We start from the raw sequence: 24,121 nt of genomic DNA on the forward strand, positions 1-24,121 counted from the left end.
CTGGCGTTCAAAAACCCGGAAGTTAACCAGCACTATCCTCTGTAGAAATCGATGCTCTAGTATCGAGACCTGCGCAGAGAAGGGAGAGCAGGGAGAGGGAGAGACAGACAGACGAGGAGAGGAGAGGGAGGGGACGGGGGGAGGGCAGGGAGAGAGAGAGGGAGTACAGAGGAAAGAGACTCAAACCATGAGGAGAGAGGCTCGGATCCAATTAAACCCCCTCTGAAGGCGGTTCTGGTTCTTACAATGGAGACACAGTTGGGTCTGAACGTTGTCAGCGAACCGGCGAGTCGCCAGCATCTTATCCACGCCAGGGAAGTGCTCTGTCCTCCCGACCCGCCTCAGCCGGTGACCGGAGTGGCCTCGGTGTTGGATCCTTGCAACTACCGGCCGGACCTGCCGCTGATGGGGGTGAACTGCGAACCTCCCGGAGCCAACTACGCCCCCTTGACCCCCTCTCTTCAGCCCGCGGGCGGACACCGAGCCCAGAGTCTGCCCGCCAACAATGTTTTCGGCAGCTTCGCCTTCATGCGGGAGGATAGGAGCTTCAATAACTTTTTCGGCTCTTACCCCAAGGATCTGGGTATGGGGCAGTCCCTCTCCCCCATGACCGGCCAGGGTCTTGGCGCCTACGGATTCTGCGCCGGTCCCCTGGGCGTCGAGAAGATCTCCCCTATCACCTCCGGCGGGTTACCTTCAACCTTCCTGCGCGGAGATCAGGATGCGTTGCCCCAGCCGGTCACTTCTGGGGCGGTGCCGCTGAACCTCCAAGAAGGGGGAGCTCATCTCCGACGACTCCCTCCCCGCCGCTCGCCCCAGGGGAGGTCCCAGCCCGAAGCCCCGGGACATTCGGAAGAGATCAACACCAAGGAAGTGGCCCACAGCGTCATGGCGGAGCTAAAGAGATACAGCATCCCGCAGGCTGTTTTCGCCCAGCGAGTCCTCTGCCGCTCCCAGGGCACCCTGTCCGATCTCCTGAGGAACCCCAAGCCCTGGGCGAAGCTCAAGTCGGGGCGGGAGACTTTCAGGAGGATGTGGAAGTGGCTCCAGGAACCCGAGCACCAGAGGATGTCTCTCCTGAGATTGGAAGGTAGGACTGTATCCAGGGGAAGTTATCTGTCCCTTCGCCCTCCCCCACTTTGACCCTCTAATGAGGAGACTAGTATTCGGCTCCATCTAACCACAGCTGGACTTTCTTGTCCTATCCCTCCCTCCCTTCCTACCCGTCTCTTTATCTAACGGCCTTTTAAACCACACCAAACCCCCTGTTTCCACTACTGTCCCTGGTAACGCAATCCAGACACCCAGCACTCTCTGCATTAAAAGAAACCTTGCTTTGCGCGTCGCCTTTAAACTATCCTCCCCCTAACCTTAAAAGCATGTTTTCTAGTATTGATCATTTTTACCCTGGGAAAAGATTCTGGCTGTCTACCCAATCTAAGCTTCTTATGGTCTCACTTCAGCTTCCAACACCAGGTTCGTTCAGCCTCTCACAAAAACTCATATCTAATATTTAATATTTAATACCCATCCCTCTCTATCTATCTATCTGTCTGTCTGTCTTTCTATCTATCCATCCATCTCTCTCTATCTGTCTATCTATCTATCCGTCTGTATCTATCTATCTATCTATCTGTCCATCCATATATCTATCCACTGATCAATCGATTGATCGATCCACCCATACTGTTATGTCGCCCGTTAATTATATCTTCCTCTTCTACCTAGCCATCCGTCTATTAATCTCTATCTTAATCCTTTTTCACATTTCTATTTGTCTTTGTACTGGCGCCTCATCCTCTGTTACATATACTTATGTTGATTTGAAAACGACCGAAGTCTATAACTGAAAAGTAATACTTTAGTGAGGTGAATATTATTTTAATCCGGTTGAAAGACTTTTGAATAGTATGTAAATATAGGAGAGTGTATTTTACCCAAGGCTACTTGGCCTCTTCCAGGCATACGTTCCCGAGACCCTCATCAATAGCCCGGAGCCAGGCTAATCGCCCCATCGCGCCGATGCTTGCATCACGGGAGAGCCATTTACCCCAAACCCTTGCAAAAGAAAAAAAAATCTGTAATTTCTAAAAGAAGTTGGCGAACATAGTTCACCGTTTGGAAATGAGGGGCCTTGTGCTTTTCCGCTTGCGCCGATTGGGCAGGTTTAGCAGCCATTCGGCCATACGCTCTGTACTACCCCACTATTGCCCCCTCGTTTTGCACTACATATTTACTGTAATATATACTATATATACTAATTGTAATTTATAGAATTTTATTATTATATACAGTGATGCACTACTGCCCCAAAACAACGAATTTCACTCTGTCTGTCCGTCTGTCTGTCTGTCTCTCTCTCCCTGTCTCCCTCTCCCCTTCCAAACCTCGACGAGCCTTGCCTTGCTCACTGCGTTTCGGGATTTATGCTGGCTACGACCTAATCTGGAATCCGGAGTGGCCTGCTGATGGGTTCGGAGAGCGAGGGAAGCCGAGAGACGGGGATGGACCGGTGTTCAGTTTATCTAAAGGCCGAATTACTTCTCTCCGGTTGACATCAGCGCAGTCCACTTTGAAACTGTTTTCATAGAATATTGATTAGATTTCATTTTAACCCCGAATTTAATGAAACAACTCTCTTTAACTCTGGAGGCGTACCATTGAATTTAAAGAAATTAAGACCGCCATGTGCATATGCCTTGGTGTGAATTTATCCGCTCCGACCTTAATTTGAGGCGTTGTTCGGTAAAGTGTAAAAGTCCCAGTAAATATCCTTTAATCCCATTTCCAATGCTTGGAATTCATTTCGTTCCAGGCTCCACAGGTTTTGCAATCCCCCGAAGCTCGTCAAATGCCCTCAATGGGAAGAGGAAGGATTGTGTTTTAATCAGCATTTACTGCGGGAATTTTCTTTTTTTTACTGAATAGTTATCTCCCACTCCACCCCGCCACACACACAACAAATGAGGGCAAAATAAACTCATCCATTTTCGATTTTGCATCTAGTGGCGAGAAGTCTTAGTGAACTCCCCCCCGGCGGCTGTCCCAGCCGGAGAAAGTCGCTACAGAGCGGCAGCGACCGGATCGCCTCTCGCTCTCCGCCGCCTCGCCTTGGCCAGTTACTTCTCTTTCTGGAGTGTTCTGGGATAAATATTTCCTGATCGTTTCAGTTGTCGTATTGTAATACCGAGTGGAATAGTTGTACACACACACACACACACACACACACACATTTACACACACTCACACTCACAGACACATACACATATACACACACACTCAGAGACAGACAGACACACACACACACACACACGTCTTTATTTTCTCGGGATAAAAATCATTTACGCAAGGACGCAGCGGAGATTGTATAAATGCTTGAAACCTTGAGCAGCGCACACACAAAAATAGGAGGAACTCAGCAGGTCAGGCAGCATCTACGGAGGGGAATAAACAGTCGGCGTTTCGGGCTGAGTCCCTTCATCAGGACAAGGGGGTGGAGGTCAGTGTATCACTGAGTGTGCATGTTGCGTGCGCGCGCGTGTATGGCTGTGTGTGTGTGAGTGTGTGTGTGTGTGTGTGTGTGTTTGTGTGTGTGAGTGTGTGTGTGTGTGTGTATGTGTGTGTGTGTGTGAGAGAGAGAGAGAGAGAGAGAGAGAGATTGACGAAATCTCTGATCTATAGATGAATGCCCTCCGATCTTTTCACGTCCCAATACGAAATACAAAGCAGAGAGGTGGTCCTGGTCCACGAGGGCGATAGTAGCGTTTAAGAAACATTTAAACAGACACATGAAGAGACGTGGAGCAGGGAGATAAAGATCGTGTGCGAGCGAGTGGGTTTAGTTGAATTTGCCATCCTGGTCAGCACGGGCATGCTGGGCCGAAGGGACTGTTTCTGTTTTGCACTGCGCTACGTTCTATGGTCGGCAGCGAGTTTATGCAATTTCAATTAGGTTCGAATTAAGTTTTTGTTTCCTAACTTTTCAAGGTATTTAATCATTACTAATACCCCTTTGACACATGAGATTCTGCAGAAGCTGGAAATCTTGGGCGACACAACATGCTGGAGGAACTCAGCAGGTCAGGCAGCATCTATCGAGAGGAAGAAACTGTCGACATTTCGGGCCGCGACGCGCTGTTTATTCCTCTCTACAGATGCCGAAAGCCTTGCCTAGTATAATTTTAACCATTCTTGAGATCCTTTTAAGAGACTTGCAATGATTTTTTTTGTGTGTGAAATGGTTTATTCTCCCACTAGGGGAGTTCGTTATTGACCATTTCCACTCTTCCCAAACTAAAGGCGCGCAATTCGATAGAATGTTCAATGTCACAGCAAAGATGTGACTTTCCCTTAAGCTGGGGGTCTTGTTCAATAACTCCTGCCTTATTCCGATCACGAGTGGAAGCAGGGTTACTTTGGAAAGATCGCGCGAACGAATCAACACCTCCATTAAAAATGTCTTTAAAATTCTGCTAACTGGACGGAAGAGAGATTAAAACTATAACATCCGTGTGATTTGCAATGGGTGGTGTTCTCGTCTTCTAAGTCTCCATGAAGTGCACTCAGTAGCCATTTTTCTAGTTATCCCCCGTGCCCAATAAGGCGAGCACTGACTGTCTGCTCGTGGTCCTCACGCCGCCGTAGCCCGTCCACTTCAAAGTCCGACGTGTTTTGCGTTCAGAGACGCTCTTCTGCTCACCGCTGAGGTAACGCGTCGTTATCTGAGTTACTGTCGTTTTGCTGTCGGCTTCAGCCAGTCTGGGCCTCGCTCATTAACAAGGCGCTTTCACCCAAAGAACAGACGCTCACTGGATGTTTTAAGAGTTTTTTTCGCACCATTCTCTGTAAAAACAGGAGACTACCGTGAGTGAAATTCCCGGGTGATGTCTGCGATACTGAAACCACCCGATATGGCACCAACTATCATTCCACGGTCAAAGTCACAGATCAGATTTCCCCACCTTCTGATGTTTGGTTCAAGCAACAACTGAACCTCTTGACCATGTCAGCATGCTTTTATGCATCGATCTGGCAGAATAGATATTTGCATTAAAGAGCGGGTGTACTTAATAAAATGGCCACTGAGTTCCGATGCTTTATATAATAGTTAAATACTCGTTTAAAATGAGATTGCAGTGATCTACTTTATTACTTAGGAAGCAGGTACCAGATGTTGAATGAAAAGCAGCACGACTACTTTCCTGACGAAAGGTCTCGGCCTGAAACGTCGACTGTGCTTCTTCCTAGAGACAGATGCTGCCTGGCCTGCTGCGTTCACCGGCATTTTTTGTGTGTGTTGCTTGAATTTCCAGCATCTGCAGAATTCCTGTTGTTTACGACTACTTTCTTCTTCTTCTTAAGCCCGTCAGCCCTAACGGGGCATGGGCCGCCAGCAGCGGCTCGCCTGGGCTGAAGGTTTATCGGCCCTGTGGCTTCCGCCTTCACCACGTGCGCCTTCATCTTCATCTTCCCGGGATGGGGTCTTCGAAGCTTCTGCTGGCGTTTCTCTAGCTCTGGGTTTTTTACGGGCTGAGGTTGCCAGCCCCGTGCTCAACACTCCCCCTTTGGCGACTGGGCCTGGGAGCTCCCATGGTGGAGTTAGGACTTCATTAATTAATCATAAAACTCTCCATTATGTTATTGCATAAACAAATATATACTCAATGCAATATAGGTACTTAAATAGGAAAATAACACTCTAATCCAATAACCTCGCGAAAGTATATTTTCCAGTATGAAACAGCTGAATTGTGACATATTAGAAGCTGGAAATAAAAAAAAAAGCATTTTAATAAAACACGGGCCTTTATTATGATCAAACAAAAACTGTAAGTTTAGCTAGTGGGACTACTGAAATTATGTAAGGTTACTACAAGAATTAATTACATTTCTCTCCGTTTTATTGCAATAAATATTGTATCAATTTTATAACCGATAATTACAGCTACATTAGATACATGACTGAATAAATAAAAAGGATTAATGAAGTTTGTTTGTAATATACGTTGTAGTAAAATTATTTAGATCCTTTGTATTATGGTTGAAGCACACAAAAATTATTGAATTATTCTTCCAACAACCAGCGAAATGTTTATTTCTGCTCGGGGTTTTGACCTTGTCGCTATCTGCTCATTGAACCATTGTGGGCTAGTTATCGACCAGTTGGTATATTGTGGAGACTCTGTCTCGGAAAATCCTTTCAGTCACGTTGCTCGCTGTCTTTATATAGTCCTAGCATGCCCAATCTCTCCCTATAATTCAAACTCATATTCTGGCAACGCTATCTTTCTGCACACTCTCTAGTAAGATGGCCAAAACGGAACACAATACTCGAAGAGTGGTCTTACCAGCCTCTTGTACGACTGCAACATGACATCCCAGCTCTTACACTGACTGACGAAGGCCCCTTTCACCGCTCTGTCTACCTGGGAACCGTGTACCTGAACTCTTAACTCTCTCTCATAGTTCACCATCATCACTTTCCGCCGTGTCGTGTGACATCGGCAATCATGGTCTGTTCCCGCTTTCTGCAAACTCAAGGGGCAGCCGTGGGCACTCGCATCGGCGCCGGCTATGCCTGCCTGTACGCTGGCAACGTAGAACAGTCCATGTTGGAAGCCTTCCCCGGTTATCCTCGCCAGCACATTTTCCGCCATGTTAACGACCGCATTGGCCTTGCTTCATGCCCCCACGCTGAGCTGGTCAATTTTTATCAACTTTGTCTCTAACTTCCACTCTGCTCTTAAATTCACTTGATATATTTCTGACACCTCTCCCACCACCCATGTGACACCTTCTCGATCTCTCTGTCTCCATCTCTGGAGACAAACTGTCTAGAGATATCTTTTATAAAGCTACTGAACCCCACGGTTACATGAGGATTTCTGCAGATATGCTCTTCCTTCAGTTAGTCCTGACGAAGGGTTTCAGCCTGAAACGTCGACTGTACCTCTTCCTAGAGATGCTGCCTGGCCTGCTGCGTTCACCAGCAACTTTCATGTGTGTTGCTTGAACCCCACGGTTAATTCGACTTTATCTCTTCCTACCCTATCTCCTGTAAAAATGTTCCATTTTCTCAATTTATTCGCCTCCGCCGCATCTGTTCCCAGGAGGCGGCTTTCCGTTCCAGGTCATCAGAGATGTCCTCCTTTAAAGAACGGGCTTTCCTTCCCCCAACTATTCACGTTGCCCTCACCCGCATCCGAATCCATTTCCCGTACATCCGCGCTCACCCCATCTCCCCGCCGCCTTAATAGTGATAGAGTTTCCCTTGTCCTTACCTACCACCACATCAACCTTCGTATCGAACGCATAATACTCCGAAACTTCCGCCATCTCCAATGAGACCTCACCACTAAACGTATCTTTACCCCTCCAACCCCACCCCTCACAGCCCTCTATTCCTCTTTCTGCAGGGATCGCTCCCTCCGCGATTCCCTTGTCTATTCCTCCCTCCCCACTAATCTCCCTCCCGGCACTTATCCCCGCACATGACCTGAGTGCTACACCTGCCTATATACCTCCTCCCTCACCTCCATGCAGGGCCCCAACAGTCCTTCCAGATAAGGCAGCACTTCCCCTACGAATCTGCTTTGGTAATCTATTGTATCCGGTGCTCCTAATGCGGCCTTCTCTACACTGGTGAGACCTGTCTTAAATTGGGGGACCGCTCCGTCGAGCACCTTCACACCATCGGCCACAAGCGGGACCTCACCGTAGCTAAACATTTTAATTCCGATTCCCGTTCCGGTGTATCGTCTATGGCCTCCTCTTATGCCAAAATTCATTTCCATAGATGCTGCCTGACCTGTTGAGCTCCTCCAGCATTTTGTGTGTGTTGTTCACGGCCATGATAATTCTTGACGACGTTTTTCTACCTTCCTTGCCTTCTTCTGGGCAGTGTCTTTACAAGACGGGTGACCCCAGCCAGAAGCAATGCTCTTCAGAAATCTTCTGCCTGCCGTCACTGGTCACATAACCGGGACTTGTGATCGGCACTAGCTGCTCACACGACCGTCCACCACCTGCTCCCATGTCTTCCCGTGACCCTGATAGGGGTGCTAAACCCGAGGTGTGGCCTGCAGCCTCGCGGAGGGAAGGAGCTCCTTACGCATCCTTTGCTAGAGAGGAACTTCCACACCGCCACCACGCCAAACAGCGCGTGAAGTGGAGAAAATGCTCGAAAAGTCAATTAGGGTGAAGTGGAATGTTTGAAAATGTTTATTTTTTTTTACTTGTTTGTTTAGAGATACAGAGCAGTAACAGGCCCTTCCAGCTCAATAAGCCGGCACCCCTGAATTACACCCAACTAACCTACTAACCCGCATGTCTTGGGAAACCGGAGCACCCGCAAGAAACCCACACGATCACGGGGAGAACGGACCAACTCCTTACAGCCGGCAGCGGAAATTGAACCCAGGTCGCTGATGCTGTAATAGCGTTACGCTAAGCCTCTACCGTGCCCCCCCCCCGCCCCAGACTAGTGTCCAGCGTCTTATTCCTTACTTTATGAACTAGATTTGAGAAAATAACGTCGTAGGTTTGATTTTCGTGATCTGCAGAAGACATGTCTGATTTATTTTCAAATCTAAACCTTTTGGATATTAAAGAGGCAGTATCTAGGGTTTCAACCTGAGATGTCGAAAGTTCGTACCCCCCCCCCTCCACACCCCGCCTACACATACTGTTCAGTCCGCTGCGTTCCTCCAGCAGATTGTGTGTTGTTCCGGATCCCACCATCTATCTCCAAATGGAACAGGGGTTGGAAAGGTTTGGAGGGATATGGCAAACGCTGGTATATGGGACTAGCTTAAGTAGGGAACTTGTTCAGCATGGACGAGTTGGGCCGAAGGGTCTGATTCCGTGGTCACTGAATCACTGTGACTCTCTGCAACTATTTACGCCTACAGCCTTCTGCTCTGCCACACCTAGCCCGAGGAGCTGTTCGGAGGTACTGGTGCTGAACTACAGTGATTGAACACTTCGGAATCGCAATGTTTGTGAGATATTTACAGATGTCTGGCGAGTGTGGAAACAGCAGACTGAGCAGTAGTTAATAAATTCCTTTCAAACCTGCTGTCAGCTTACAGCAATGTCCCCCTCCCCCGGCTAATGGCTTTTCATATTTCAAAATTCAAAGTAAAGTTTTGGAAGTGAGTTTGTAGGTTGTGGAATCAGTTCAGAGTTGAGGTGGGCAATTTATTCACGCTGGTTCTGAAGCCATTTCCTGAACCTGGTGGTGTGGGGTGGTGAGGCTCCTGTACCTCCTTCTTGATGGTAGCAGTGAGAAGAGAACACGGCCTGGATGGTGCGGTCCTTGATGAAGGATGCTGCTTTCCTGTGGCAGCGCTCCAGGGCAATTCCGCTCATCGAGTCTATGCTGTCCACTCCATCTACGATTGTCCTTGTAGTCTATTCTTCCCTCACTCCCCGGATTCAACCCCCCTACCGACATGTGGGTCCAGTTTTTTTTTCCAGGTGAAGAGTCTCGAACTGAAACGTCGACTGTCCGTCTCTTTCCACATTTTTTACCTGTTGCCTAAGTTTCCAATACTTGCTGAGGTCTTTCACCCTCTCTCCCCAATTCCACCCCAGTCCTTTTCTCCGAAGGAAAAACGCCCTCAGCCTCTCCTCAAATCTCTGCTACACCTTCTATAGTGGAATCGTGGAGCACAGAAACAGTCCCTTCAGCCCATCCGGTGTCTGCTGACCATTGTGCCTAGATACCTACCAGGACTGGTTTCTGTCTAACATACTTTCAGCACAACAGACTTGCTTTGAAGTTCAGGCAGAGAGCAGGGCGGGAAAGAAAATCATCCGGGTGTTTATTTTTCTTGAAAAGTACGCTTTATTTAGAACATACAGTACCGTGCAAAAAGTCCTCGGTGGAGCAGAGAGCGAGTTTGTAAATCTGGCGGGGTCAAAGGGTGTTAGGAATGGCGAGGGAGGTTGTGGGACAGCTGGCAGAGAAGTACTGACAGGGACGGGGAGTGGCGCATGTGCGGACCCACCCGGCCCTGAGACACCAGGCAAGGTCATTTGATTCCAAACAATTGGTTTATTAATCATTACACAATATCTGTCTGGTGCTTCTCAATCCCTCCTCTCTCCCTTCCCTTTTTTTTCAACCACGATTTCCCTCTCCCTGCTCACTTCCCACTCTCAGTGCACAACAGAGACCCATATCATAATCAGGTTTATAAGTAAACACATAACTCACATAAGTAAAGAAATTTGTGTTTCTAAAACATAAAATGACTACAGTACTGGGAACAGTACATTCCCCACAGATCCTTTATATTGTTGTGGTGTCCACGCTTCAGTAAACATAAACAATGACCTCTCCCGCCCCGGTCAATCTCCCTTCTCCCCTCTCTCATTGGACAGAAGATAGACAATCCTGAGAGTAGGGACCATTCGGCTCAAGGACAGGTTTCTCAGAAGCACTATTATAAAACTATTGCACGTTCCACTAGTACAATAAAAACCGACTGTTGACTTTACAATCGACCTCGTAATGACCTTGCAACTTACTGATGACCTATTCTACTCTTTCTCCGGACTGTAACTCTATATTCTGCATTCTGTAATGGTTTATTTGTATGATAAAATTATCTGTATGGTAAAACGAATTTTTTCACTGTACCTCGGTACATGTGACAATAATAAACAAATTTCATTGCCCAGTTTCATTCCGTCCCTCACCACGTACTCCTGTGCCCAGTGTTGTTTCGACATGGCAGACAGTTTCTTTGCACTTGTTAAGATTTTGTGCATCGGCTTAAATTGTGTTGATCTTCAGTGACTTTCAGCGAGTCATGCAGCATGGAAACAGGCTCCAGCCCATCGTGTCAACGCAGACCAAACTGCCTACCGATGCTTACCCATTTGCCGCATTAGGTCCATATCCTTCTAAACCTTTCCTATCCGTGTCCTTGTCCGTATCCCTCTAAACCTTTCCTATCCGTGTACCTGTCCGTATCCCTCCAAACCTTTCCTATCCGTGTACCTGTCCGTATCCCTCTAAACCTTTCCTATCCATGTACCTGTCCGTATCCCTCTAAACCTTTCCTATCCATGTACCTGTCCGTATCCCTCTAAACCTTTCCTATCCGTGTACCTGTCCGTATCCCTCTAAACCTTTCCTATCCCTGTACCTGTCCATATCCCTCTAAACCTTTCCTATCCGTGTACCTAGCCTTTTAAATGGTGTTAATGTACTTGTCTCAACCGCTTCCTTAGACGATTCGTCATTACACGGACCATCCATCAACGCTATCTCGTTATTCATTATTTCCCAGTAGTATTCATTTATTATGTAGTATATAGTAATTTTGTGTCTTTGCACTGTACATGTTTTCTACCTCCAAAACTAATCGAAAGAAAAATACGGGAAAGCAGGAGATAACTCGTATACGTTTAATTTCATTTTACCTTAAGTGGATGCGCACGTTTGACGTATGGCGTAATGACGTATGACTCAGATACAATCCGTAATGAATTACGGTAAACAATAAAGAATGCTTAATTAAACAAATTATTTGCAACATTACTGAAATATTAAATACACGAAACCAGTAACATCCTCGTTTTTGCACCCTCTGCAGCGTAATAATTTCCGATCAATGCGTGTACGTAGGGCTGTCCCATTCAATAAGATCATGGTTGATCTGACTGTAACTTCAGGTTCTCCAGCCTCTGGTAAATTCTCGCCCCCTCGTCCACCACAAGTCGATCACCCTCGGCCTTCAGAGTATCCAGCAGCACTGTTTCCACGGCCTTTTGAGAACGAGGACTTTCTACTTTTCAATAGAGATGAAGTTCCCTTATCTCCTTCTTAAATTGGTACCGGTTTGTAACTGATACAGCGAAAAGCTTCTGACCGTGTGCCATCCAAACATATCATTCCGTACATTAGTACATCGAGGTAGTGCAAAGGAGAAGAGGGCGCAGACTAGAGTGTAGCAGTTAGGGAGAAAGTGCAGCGCAAGCAAACAAAAAAAAAAGCGCAAGAGCCAAGACGACGTAGGACGGGAGATCAAGAGTTCATCTTCTACCGTATAAGAGGTCTGTTGAAGAGTCTGATAACAGTGGGATAGAACCTGTCCTTCAGCCCGCTGGTATCAGATCTCAAGCTTCTGTACATTGGTGGGAGGCGGTGTTGTTGGAGTAGCCCGTGCAAGTTGCTGAGGTGCGTATTGCAGAAGGAATATATGTTATTGAAGGTAATGTTACAGCGATATAAGACCTTTGGGCAGACCCCACTTGAAATTCCCTGTGTTCAGTTCTGGTCACCTCATTACAGGAAAGATGTGGAAACTATAGAAAGGCTGCAGAGGAGATTTATAAGGATGTTGCCTGGATTAGGGAGCATGCCTTATGAGAATAGGTTGAATGAACTCGGCCTTTTCTCCTTGGAGTGACGGAGGATGAGAGGTGACGTGATAGAGGTGTATAAGATGATGAGACGCATTGATCGTGTGAATAGCCACAGACTTTTCCCCAGGGCCGAAACGGCTAACACGAGGGGGCATAATTTTAAGGTGCTTGATAATAGGTACAAGGGGACGTCGGAGGTAAGTTTTTCACACAGAGTGGTGGGTGTGTGGAATGCGTCGCCAGCGACGGTGGTAGAGGCAGGTACAATAGGGTCTTTTAAGAGACTCTTAGATAGGTACGTGAAGCTTAGCAAAATGGAAGACTATGCGTTAGGGAAATTCTAGGCAGTTGCTGGAATAGCTTACATGGTCGGCAGAGCATTGTGGGCCGAAGGGCCCGTAACGTGCTGTATATTTCAATGTCTTATCACTTCAGGCTGACCCCGATCCATCCCAGTCCTATCTGAATTCCCTTGGTGAGGGGAGGCACAGTGGCGCCGAGGGTAGATCCGCTGCCTCGCGGCTCCAGAGATCTGGGCAGGATCCTAATCCCCGGCACACGTGTGTGGAGTTCGCCTGTTCTCCCAATGTCTGCGTGGCTTTCGCGGGCACTCCGGTTTCCTCACTTCCCAGTGACATGCGGGGTCGGCCATTGTAAATCCATCAGCCACCCCTTCCCTCTCCCCCCCCCCCCCATGAGTGTGTTTGTGTGTGTGATGTGTTAGGTGAAGGTAGAATCTTGGGGTGGTTACGGGGTAAAATGTGTCGAAAGTAAAAAGCGGAGGGGGTCCAGTGTAAATAGGCAGCACGGACTCGGTGGGCCGACGGGCCTGTTCCCGTGCTGTGCCCCTCGAAAACTCGCTACGAATTTAAAACGAGCTGTTCCCCCCGGGAAGGACTGTCCCTTGATGGAAACGTTTGCTCTTCAGTCAGGATCTGCCGAGACTCTTTCGAAAGCAGCGATTTATAGCTGAAACGGTTTGCTGGTTTGACTGGTGCAGGGGGTGTAATCGCTGGCAATAAAATAACGTCTAGTGCTTCCTCAAGGGAAACTTGATTAAGAGAGCGAGGAAGTGAGGTGGCAGCTTCTGATTAATGTTGTGGTCTCGGGGTTTCCTGCGTTTTCTTGGCCCTGATTTATCGCCTCCATAATGTGCCGGGGTCTCCCAGCGCTTGCTGTCTCTGCAGGACATCGGGCTGACAAGAACAGGGACTGGGGGCTTGAAGTGGGGTTAAAACTGAATAGTTCAACACTGGTGGGGGGGGGGAGTGAAGGCAGAATGTGGTGGGGGTGGGGGGAGGGGAGGGAAATCCCTTCGAAGAAATCTTCTTCAAGAGCAACTTCAGCTCGGAGGTCTCCTATAATTAGACGGAGTCTAGAACAGCCTCAGAATACAAGCTCGTCCCTTTAGAACGGAGGTGGAGAAGGAATTTTGTTCAGCCAGAGGGTAGTAAATCATTGCCATGGACGACTGTGGAGGCCAGGTCATTGGGTATATTTTAAGTGGGGTTGATAGGATCTTAATTAATAAGGGCTTCAAAGCTTACGGGGAATAGGCAGGAAGATTGGGTTACGAGGGATAATAAATCAGCCATGATGGGATGGTGGAACAGACTCAATGGGCTGAATGGCCGAATTCTGATCCTATGTCGTATGGTTTTATCGGCCGGGTTGAGCGGAGGATTTCCGAACTGAGCTCATCCCTCCTCCGACATCAGGATCCAATAATAGGCATCCGTTAGTCTCATGCGACCATGGATTTGCGCCTTGGAAGGTTTCCAGGGCGCAGGCCTGGGCAAGGTTGTATGGAAGACCGGCAGTTGCCCACGCTGCAAGTCTCCCCTCTCCACGCCACCGATGTTGTCCAAGGGAAGGGCATTAGGACCCATACAGCTTGGGACCGGTGTCGTCGCAGAGCAATGTGTGATTAAGTGCCTTGCTCAAGGACACAACACGCTGCCTCAGCCAAGGCTCGAACTAGCGATCTTCAGATCACTAGACGAACACCTTAACCACTTGGCCACGCACCAAGGGAGCGGTCATTTGACACTGAGGTGTGAGTGGCAAGTTCTTCTCCCGGAGGACACCGAATTTCTGGAACTCTCCACCCCGGACTGTCGTGGAAGACGGGTCTTTAAAAGGAAGGGAGATACGTAGTTGGAACATCGGGGCGGGGGCTGGAGGGCGGTGGGGAAATCTGAGAGAATAGGAGATCATGCCTGGTCCAGATTATCTGTGATCATATCTCCTACTCCCAATGTCTTGTACTCCAACGAGTTAAGCCTCAGTCTTTTCCCCAGGGCAGGGGAGAGGGCACATGAGAGAGGTTTAAAGGGGCAGGTTTTACGCACAGAGGGCGGTGATCGATGAATCGAGCTGCGAGAGGAGGTGGTAAAGGTGGGTGCAGTTACAACAGAGGCAGGTGCGTGAATAGGAAATGTTTGGAGAGATACGGGCCAAGCGCGGGCAAATGGCACCCAGTTCAGTTAGGAAACGCGGCCTGAATGAGCCAGAAGGGTAGAGGGGTCATTTCTCCGCGACACTCGCCCCACACACCATCCTTTTCACAAACAGCATCCACCCCCCCGCCCCCCCCCCCAGGATGTACACCTGCTGCTTGTGGGATCTTGCAGTGCGTAGACCGGCCTCACTTCTGTCGCGGGGGAGAGGGAAGAAAGGAGACTAGAAGGTGCGACCGAGGCTTCCGGCACTTTCGCGGGGAGAGTCGCCACGCTCCGAGGGGCCGGATCACCCGAGCGAGATGACCCACCAGCGAGGGACTGTTTGTGGTTGGTGGCGCACGGGCCTGAAGGAGTGGTAGGAACGTGAAGGGAGGCGGTGGAGGGGGGAGGCGGGTTGCCACCCTCTCACACTCCGGGTAACGCCACAGCGGGGCCTGGCGTTGCAATCGGTGCCGCGGACCAAGTTCCATTCTGCCAGGGGTTCACGTCCTTGGAACTGTCACCGCCCCCCACCCCACTTCCCCACACCTGTGAGGCAATATATGGGCTGTTTTTCTCAGCGATGATTAAAGACTCACCTTTGCCCGCTGCCTCGGTTTCCACGCACCTGAGGTTTTGGCAGAATATAGTATTAATGGTAAGACTCTTGGCAGTGTGGAGGATCAGAGGGATCTTGGGGTCCGAGTCCATAGGACACTCAAAGCTGCTGCGTAGGTTGACTCTGTGGTTAAGAAGGTGTACAGTGTATTGGCTTTCATCAATCGTGGAATTGAATTTAGGAGCCGAGAGGCAACGCTGCAGCTACAGTACGTAGGACACTGGTCAGACCCCACTGTGCTCAGTTCTGGTCGGCTCACTACAGGAAGGATGTGGAAGCCATAGAAAGGGTGCAGAGGAGATTTACAAGGATGTTGCCTGGATTGGGGACCATGCCCTATGAGGATAGGTTGAGTGAACTCGGCCTTTTCTCCTTGGAGCGACGGAGGATGAGAGGTGACCTGATAGAGGTGTATAAGATGATGAGAGGCATTGATCGTGTGGATAGTCAGAGGCTTTTTACCAGGGTTGAAATGATTGCCACAAGAGGGCACAGGTTTAAGGTGCTGGGGAGTAGGTACAGAGGGGATGTCGGGGGTGTGTTTTTTTAGTCAGAGAGTGGTGAGTGCGTGCAATGGGCTGCCGGCAACGGTGGTGGAGGCGGATACGGTAGGATCTTTTAAGAGACTTTTAGATAGGTACATGGAGCTTAGTAAAATTGAGGGCTATAAGTAAGCCTAGTAATTTCTAAGGTAGGGACATGTTCGGCACAACTCTGTGGGCCAAAGGGCCTGTATTGTGCTGTAGGTTTTCTATGTTTCTATGTTCTATGTACCCGTGGCAACAAATGCAAGTTTATTGCAAGTACATGTACACACGTTACAATTAAAACCTTACTTGCAGCAGCATCATTAAGGTAAGGGGTGGGAAGTTCAAGGGGGATATTAGAGGAAGGTTTTTTACTCAGAGAGTGGTTGGTCTGTGCAATGCACTGCCTGAGTCAGTGGTGGAGGCAGATACACTAGTGAAGTTTAAGAGACTACTAGACAGGTATATGGAGGAATTTAAGGTGGGAGGCTATACGGGAGGCAGGGTTTGAGGGTCGGCAGAACATTGTGGGCCTAAGGGCCTGTACTGTGCTGTACTATTCTATATTCTATCACAGGCACGTAGCATCAACTAAGCAGCAGCATTACATAAATATATATTGAACATTAATTATGTATATACTTTTCCAGTAAAGAACAGAATTAGAACAAAAATATCTACTGTAGTGCAATGTGGCCTTGGTGTTGTTATACAGAGGTAGTGACTAAGGTTGGTTCAGGATCCGCATGGTTGAGGGGAGGTAGCTGTTCCTGAACCTGGTGGTGTGGGACTTCAGGCTTCTGTACCTCCTGCCCGTTGGGAAGCTGTGAGAAGATGGCCTGGCCCAGGTGGTGGGGACCTTTGATATTGGATGCTTCCGTTTTGAGGCTGGGTCTCCAGACAGAGTGAACGTGGATTTTTCCCGTAGTGGGGTATTCTAGACCAAAGGCACAGCCTCAGAATACAAGGATATCCGTTTAGAGCAGAGATGATGATGAGGAATTTCTTTAGCCAGATGGTGGTGAATCTGTGGAATTCATTGCCACAGACCGCTCTGGAAGCCAATTCATAACAAAGCGAAGGTCGATAAGTTCTCGATTAGTAAGAGCGTTAAAGGTTATGGAGCGAAGCTGGGAGAATGGGGTTGAGGGAGAATAAATGAGCCATGATGGAATGGCGGAGCTAACTCGATGGTAGAATGGCCTAATTCTGCTCCTATGTCTAAATGGTCTTACAGGCTCCTGTATGGATGGTGGGGGAGGGGCGTGCCCGTGACGTATTGGGCTGAGGTCACTCCTCTCAACACTTTTCCCCATCCCCTTCGTGTTCCCAAACTCAGGTATGAAAACTTCTGTTACTCTGAGTCATAGAGTCCTACAGCATGGAAACAGACCCTTCAGCCCATCTCGTCAATACCGAAAAAGCTGCCTTCCTGAGCTAGTCCCAGTTGTGAGAAACGCTGGTGAACACAGCAGGCCAGGCAGCATCTATAGGAAGAGGTACAGTCGACGTTTCGGGCCGAGATCCTTCGTCAGCACAACAATACCCGCGTTCTCCAGCAATTTTTATGTGTGTTGCTTGAAATTCCAGCATCTGCCGATTTCCTCCTGTTTGCGTTTCCAGCCCCATTTGCCCGCTATCGGCCCACGTCCCTCTAAGCTCGCCTATCCATGTACGTACTTATTTAAAAACCTCTTTGCTGTTCTGACAGCTCATTCCACAAACCCACCACCCTTTCTGTGAAAATATTTCCCCTCTCCTGTGTAACTGTACAAAGTCGCTGTTTATTCAGGGTACACACATAAAAGTTGCTGGTGAACGCAGCAGGCCAGGCAGCATCTCTAGGAAGAGGTGCAGTCGACGTTTCAGGCCGAGACCCTTCGTCAGGACTAACTGAAGGAAGAATGCACCAGCAACTTTTATGTGTGTTGCTTGAATTTCCAGCATCTGCAGAATTCCTGTTGTTTGCGTTTATTCAGGGTGACGGTCACTCTGCAGCTGTACAGAATCATTGTTTATTCAGGCTGAGAGTCACTCACTGTGTAACTGTACAAAGTTACTGTTCAAGGTGTGACATTACTGTACCTGTTAATAAAGGGGGTTTAGCTCCCTCTCGTGGCATCCCAAGTTATCCTCGTCAGATATTGAGGACGAATGTAAAGTGGGACTTGTCCTTTAATCAGACTAGCCTGCTATTCTAGCTCAACACGGGGTTAGTAACTGAGTTGTGTGAAGCCCTGCCTATCATGAGATCGGCAATGGCATCTGGCAGTAAACGCAACCCTGACAGGGGACGAACATGATCAAATTGGGTGTGCAGTGGTTATGGGTGTTCCAACTGTGGAAGGATACATTGTGTAACTGTACAATCAATGTTTATTCAGAGTGAGGGTCACTGTGTAACTGTACAGAGTCACTGTTTATTCAGAGTGAGGGTCACTGTGTAACTGTACAGAGTCACTGTTTATTCGGGGTGAGGGTCACTGTGTAACTGTACAGAGTCACTGTTTATTCAGCATCAGGGTCACTGTGTGACTGTACAGAATCTGCTTATTCAGGGTGAGGGTCACTCGCTGTCTAACTGTACAGAGTCACTGTTTATTCAGAGTGAGTGTCACTGTGTAACTGTACAGAGTCACTGTTTATTCGGAGTGAAGGTCACTCGCTGTCTAACTGTACAGAGTCACTGTTTATTCAGGGTGAGGGTCACTGTGTAACTGTACAGGAATATAAGCTATTAGGCTCTTGGGCTCTGTTGAACTGTTGGATGGAGAAAGCCTCCTCAAGGAGGGTTATGAAGACTAGATGATTTATTTGTTATGAAAGCTTGGGGAATGGGGAGGCGATGAGGATTTGATGCAGAGAACCTGTGGCCAGGACGAGATCAGCCATAGTCATATTGAACGGCCTGTCATTCTTAGAGGGGCGGACTGGCCTATTCCAGTTCCTATTTTCTCGTGGTTTACCTCCATCCTCATAATGGGAGCTATCTGGTGGATGGAAGCTGTAGAAAGAATGTCCACGTGCGTGAAACAGCGGGGTGTTGATTCTGTGCGTGAAACAGCGAGGTGTTAATTCTGTGTGTGAACCAGTGGAGTGTTGATTCTGTGCGTGAAACAATGGGATGTTGATTCTGTGCGTGAAACAGTAGGGTGTTGATTCTGTGCGTGAAACAATGGGATGTTGATTCTGTGCGTGAAACAGTGGGGTATTGATTCTGTGCGTGAAACAGTAGGGTGTTGATTCTGTGCGTGAAACAATGGGATGTTGATTCTGTGCGTGAAACAGTAGGGTATTGATTCTCTGCGTGAAACAGAGGGGTGTTGATTCTGTGCGTGAAACAGCAGGTTGTTGATTCTGTGCGTGAAGCAGTAGGGTGTTGATTCTGTGCGTGAAACAGCAGGGTATTGATTCTGTGTGTGAAATAGTGGGGTGTTGATTCTGTGCGTGAAACAGTGGGATGTTCATTCTGTGCGTGAAACAGTGGGGTGTTGATTCTGTGCGTGAAACAGCTGAGTGTTGATTCTGTGCGTGTTTTTTTATGTAGTCTGGTTTTATTGTAAAAGGTGTGGACAGTCTGATCCAAAAACAAAAAAATGGTTAAAACTCTCAGCAGGTCAGGCAGCAGCTGTGGAGGGAGGAACAAAGTCAGTGTTTGAGGGCGATGACCCTCCATCAGAATTTGCATAGTGGTTGGCGTGACGCCATGACAGCTTCGGGCGTCGGAGTTCAGATTTCAGCGCCGTCTGTAAGGAGTTTGTACGTTCTGCCCCGTGTCTACGGGGGTTTCCTCTGGATGCTCTGGTTTCCACCCACACTATAAAGATTTATAGATTAGCAGATCAATTGGTCATTGTAAATTATCCTGTGATTAAGTAGGTGAGTTTCTGAGTGGCCCAGCTCACTGGGCCGGAAGGGCCTGTTCCAGAATGTATGTCTCTGAGTAAATTAAATAAAATAAACAGAACTGGGGAGGAGAGAGCATCCGAGCAAGCGTGTGTATGACAGAGAGGAGAGAGGGAGAGAACAAATTAGTACTAATTAGTGGAGCTGTTCTAGTAGGAATGGGCAGAACAAAGAGAATTCCGATGACAGGGTGGGGCCAAGGTTGCTGTGAGGTTAGGTTGTCAGAGAGTGATAAAATTCTACACAATAGACGTCCATCGGACACACAGGTGGGGCTGAGAATAGAAAATAGGCAAGGTGAATTTCATTGTTAAGGTCAAGTCTCTAATTGCTACTTAAATTGGTTTATTATTATCCCGTGTGTAGCAAGATGCGTTGCTTTGCATGCCGGTACAGATCGGAAAATCAATGTAGTATAAGAGCGGAATGAAGTGTTACAATGACAGTGGGAACGGACGATAAGGTGCAAGAGGTAGATATTGAAGTAAAAGGTTCTTCACTCGGAGGGTGCCGCGACTGTGGAACGAGTTGCCAGTGTAAGCGGCGGAGGAGGGTTCGATTGCAGTATTTAACAGAAGTCTGGTTAAGTTCATGGATGGGAGGGGTATGGTCCAGCTGCTGGTCAATGGAACTGGGTTCAGCATGGACTAGATGGACCGAACCGCCTGTTTCTGCGCTGTAATGGTCTATGACTATATTCAATGGACATTTTTTTAAGTACCTCCTGTAACGTGGTTCGTAGTCTTCTGCTGTAGCCCATCCGCTTCTGGAGATGCTTTTCTGCAAACCACTGTTGTAACTCGTGGTTACTGCTGCCTGCTTGAATCAGTCTGGTCATTTTCCTCCGACCTCTCTCATTAACCACAGAGCAGCCACTCACTGGGTTTGTTGTTGTTTTTTGCGCCACTCTATGTAAATCCTAGAGAACGTTGTCTGTGAAAATCCCTGGAGATCAGCAGTTTCTGAGATACTCCACACCGTCTGGCACCAGCAACCCTTGCACAGTCAAAGTCACTTTGGTCACATTTATTCCCCATTCTGATATTTGATCTGAGCAATAACTGAACCTCTTAACCAGGTCTTCATGTTTTTATGCATTGAGTTGCTGTTAGATGATTGGCCGATTAGCTTATTACAGGTGTACTTAATAAAGTGCCAATGAGTGTATGTGACCATAATAAGCCAACTAATCAATTTTTGGTTCAATGTTCTCTTTGTTTTTTGCATCCCACCCTCACCGCATCTCTGTCCCGTCACCAAAGCCTGCAGGCGGAAAGGACATGAACAGACCAAAGACGATCACCATCGCTTGCCCAAGAAGCACCGGCTGGTCTTCACCGATGTCCAGCGGCGGACCCTGCTCGCTATCTTCAGGGAGAATCCTCGCCCCAACAGGGAGCTCCAGGCCAGCATCGCCCGGCAGCTCGGACTGGAGCTCTCCACCGTCGCCAACTTCTTCATGAACTCTCGACGCCGCAGCCTGGACAGGTGGCTGGAGGAGGATGCCCAGGTTTCCTCTGGTACCCCTCACTCGTGAGACTCAGGGTGGTGGGCCTTGGGGATGCGGGGTGGGCGGGGGGATGAGGAGGAAATGACAATCAGGAAACAAGCCAAAGATATCCAAACCCCTAACATGCATTCCAGCTCTCACCCAAAATTCCAAACCTTTTTCTGCTGGGTGGGTAGCACGGGGGACCTCTTGATGACGGAAAGAGAGTTTGACCTGTCACAAGCGGCTGGAAGAAATATCGATCTATATTCTCTGAAATTTAGGAGAATAGGGGGTGACTTTATTGAACCATATAAGATCCTAAAAATATGGAGATGGTTCCACCAGTGGGAGAATCTCCAACAAGTGGTCAGAGTTACAAGATTAGAAGAGGATTTAATTGAGACTTGTAGCAATTTTATCGTGCAAGAGGGTGATGAATCTGTGCCCAAGTCATTGACACAGGTTGCTGTGGAGGCCAAGTCATTGGGTATGTTTGAAGTGGAGATTGATAGGTTCTTGATTAGTCAGGGTGTCAAATGTTACGGGGAAAAGGCAGGAGAATAGGGCTGAGAGGGATAATAATTTAGCCATGATGGAATGGCGGAGCAGACTCGATGGGCCAAATGGCCTAATTCTTCTCCTGTGGTCCAGCGGGGAATTTCAGGAGGTTTTTTGGAGGAAGGTTCATTGAAAAGGAGGGAGATACGTTGTTGGAAGATCAGGAGGAGGGGGGAGGATTGAGGGCTCTGGGCACTGGGACAGAAGATAGAGGTATAAAAATTATCATAGAGGCGTACGAAATATTGAGGATATAGATAGCGTAAATGAAAAGGACTTTCCCATTGAGGTTGGGTGAGAATTGAAATAGAGGGTGAAAGGTAAAATATTTAAAGGGAACCTGAGGGGGATCTTCTTCCCTCAGAGGGTGATGAGAGTGTGGAATGACCTGCCAGCGGAAATGGTGGATGTGGGTTTGATTGTAACACTTAAGGGAAGCTTGGAGAAGTACATGGATGGGAAGGATAGGGAGGGTCATAGCGGGTCGATGGGACTAGGAAGAATAACAATTCGGCACAGACTAGATGGGCCGAAGGGCCTGTTTCTGTGCTGTAGTGACCGAAGACTCTATGATTCAGATCAGCGCTAATCATGTCTCCCGCTCCCGGTGTCTGGTATCCCAGTGATGTAAACCAATGTCTTCACAGTCTTTTTCCCAGGGTAGGGGTGGCTAAAACTAGAGCGCATAGACGAAAGATTTAAAGGGGACCTGAGGGCAGGTTGTGCACACAGAGGGTGGTGGGAGGTGGAACGAGCTGCCCGCGGAGGTGGTAGAGCCGGCTACGGTAACAATATAGGCACATATCTGGATAGGAAAGGTGTGGAGGGATACGGGCCAATCGCGGGCAAATGGGACTTGCTCGGGTAGGCACGGCCAAGCCGCATAGCTGCCGACTGGCCAGAAAGCAAGGAGAAGTACCATTGAGTGTGGTATGTGCAAAGGGGGCGGAAAGCTTTGTGATCTCACAGGACCTTAGAACGTCCCGCCGGGGTACACCAGAGACACAAGAGGGTGTAGGTGTAGGTGCTGGAATCACGCGAGGTGCCGGAGGAACTGAGCGGGTCGAGCAGCGGGTCTATGGGAGGAAAATTGACTGACTGAAAGAGTAGAGGAGAGAAAGCCGATACAAAGAGGCGAATAAGGAGGGGTGCGGGAGGTGCTGCGTAACAGATGAATTCAGGCGAGGAGGGGCCTGTCGGATAAGTGGCCTCACGTGGGGGAGAGAAGGGTGGAGGTGTGGGGACTGAGGGTTTGGAGATAATTGAATCCGATAAGAAGGCCAGGTGATTGGGCGACACGGTAGGGAAGCTCGGGCGTCGGGGTTCAATCCGGCGGCAAGTCTGTGCCTTCCTCCCCGTGCGCACGTGGGTTTTCTTCGGGTGCTCGCAGAGTCCAAAGACGCACCGGTTAGATGGTTAATTGGTCATTGTAAATTCTCCCGTGATGAGGCTGGGGTCAAACCGGAGGATTGCTGGGCAGCGTGGCCCGAAGAAACGGAAGGGTCTGTTCCGCTCCCTATCTCGAAATAAACACGCAATAAGTTAGTCCTGACGAAGGGTCTCGGCCCGAAATGTCGATTGTACCTCTTCCTCGAGATACTGCCTGGCCTGCTGCGTTCACCAGCAACTTTGATGTGTGTGGGTTGAATTTCCAGCATCTGCAGAATTCCTCGTGTATAAGTGAGAGATGGCGGGGCCTCTGGTCTGGAGACTGACAGCTCTGGGAATCTCTGAAATTCTCTGTCCCAGGAAGGTTGTGGAGGGTATATCACGGGGGGGGGGGTTAAAGAGGGGGATAGGGGAGGAGAGGGAACGACCGAAGCGGGAGGGGTCTTCGATTATGCTGCCCGTCTTACTGAGGAAGCAGGAAGTGTAGAGAGAGCAGAATCCTAATGAAGGGTCTCGACCCGAATGCATATTCGTCCCCATAGATGCAGCCAGACCTGTTCCGCCGGCACCTTGTGTCTGTTTGGGTGGACAAGCCCATGGAGAGGAGGCTGGTTCCTGGGATGAGAATCACAGACCTTGGGAGATCAGTGTGATCGGGAGTTGGCGCAAAAAGGGGGTAGAGGCCTGGAGTATACCGGCCACGGTTGTGTCGAATTGCGTAGGCAGGCTTATGGGGCCGAATGACCTACTTCTACCCTCTTGCGAGTTGGACTCCTGGGGCCGCTGTCTACTCTCCGCAGAATTTCCCTCC

General features: G+C 48.7%; 1 protein-coding gene across 1 annotated transcript; it reads left to right on the forward strand.

The window, feature by feature from the left end:
- Positions 1-246: 246 nt before the first annotated feature.
- Positions 247-21,408, forward strand: LOC134358037 (hepatocyte nuclear factor 6-like). The gene is made up of 2 exons (XM_063069918.1): positions 247-1,090; positions 21,134-21,408. Exons 1-2 carry the CDS (start codon positions 247-249, stop codon positions 21,406-21,408), a joined length of 1,119 nt encoding a protein of 372 aa, XP_062925988.1.
- Positions 21,409-24,121: the final 2,713 nt, after the last annotated feature.

This window comes from Mobula hypostoma, chromosome 2 (genome assembly GCF_963921235.1).
Source record: "Mobula hypostoma chromosome 2, sMobHyp1.1, whole genome shotgun sequence".
In the NCBI taxonomy this organism is placed as follows: domain Eukaryota; kingdom Metazoa; phylum Chordata; class Chondrichthyes; order Myliobatiformes; family Myliobatidae; genus Mobula; species Mobula hypostoma.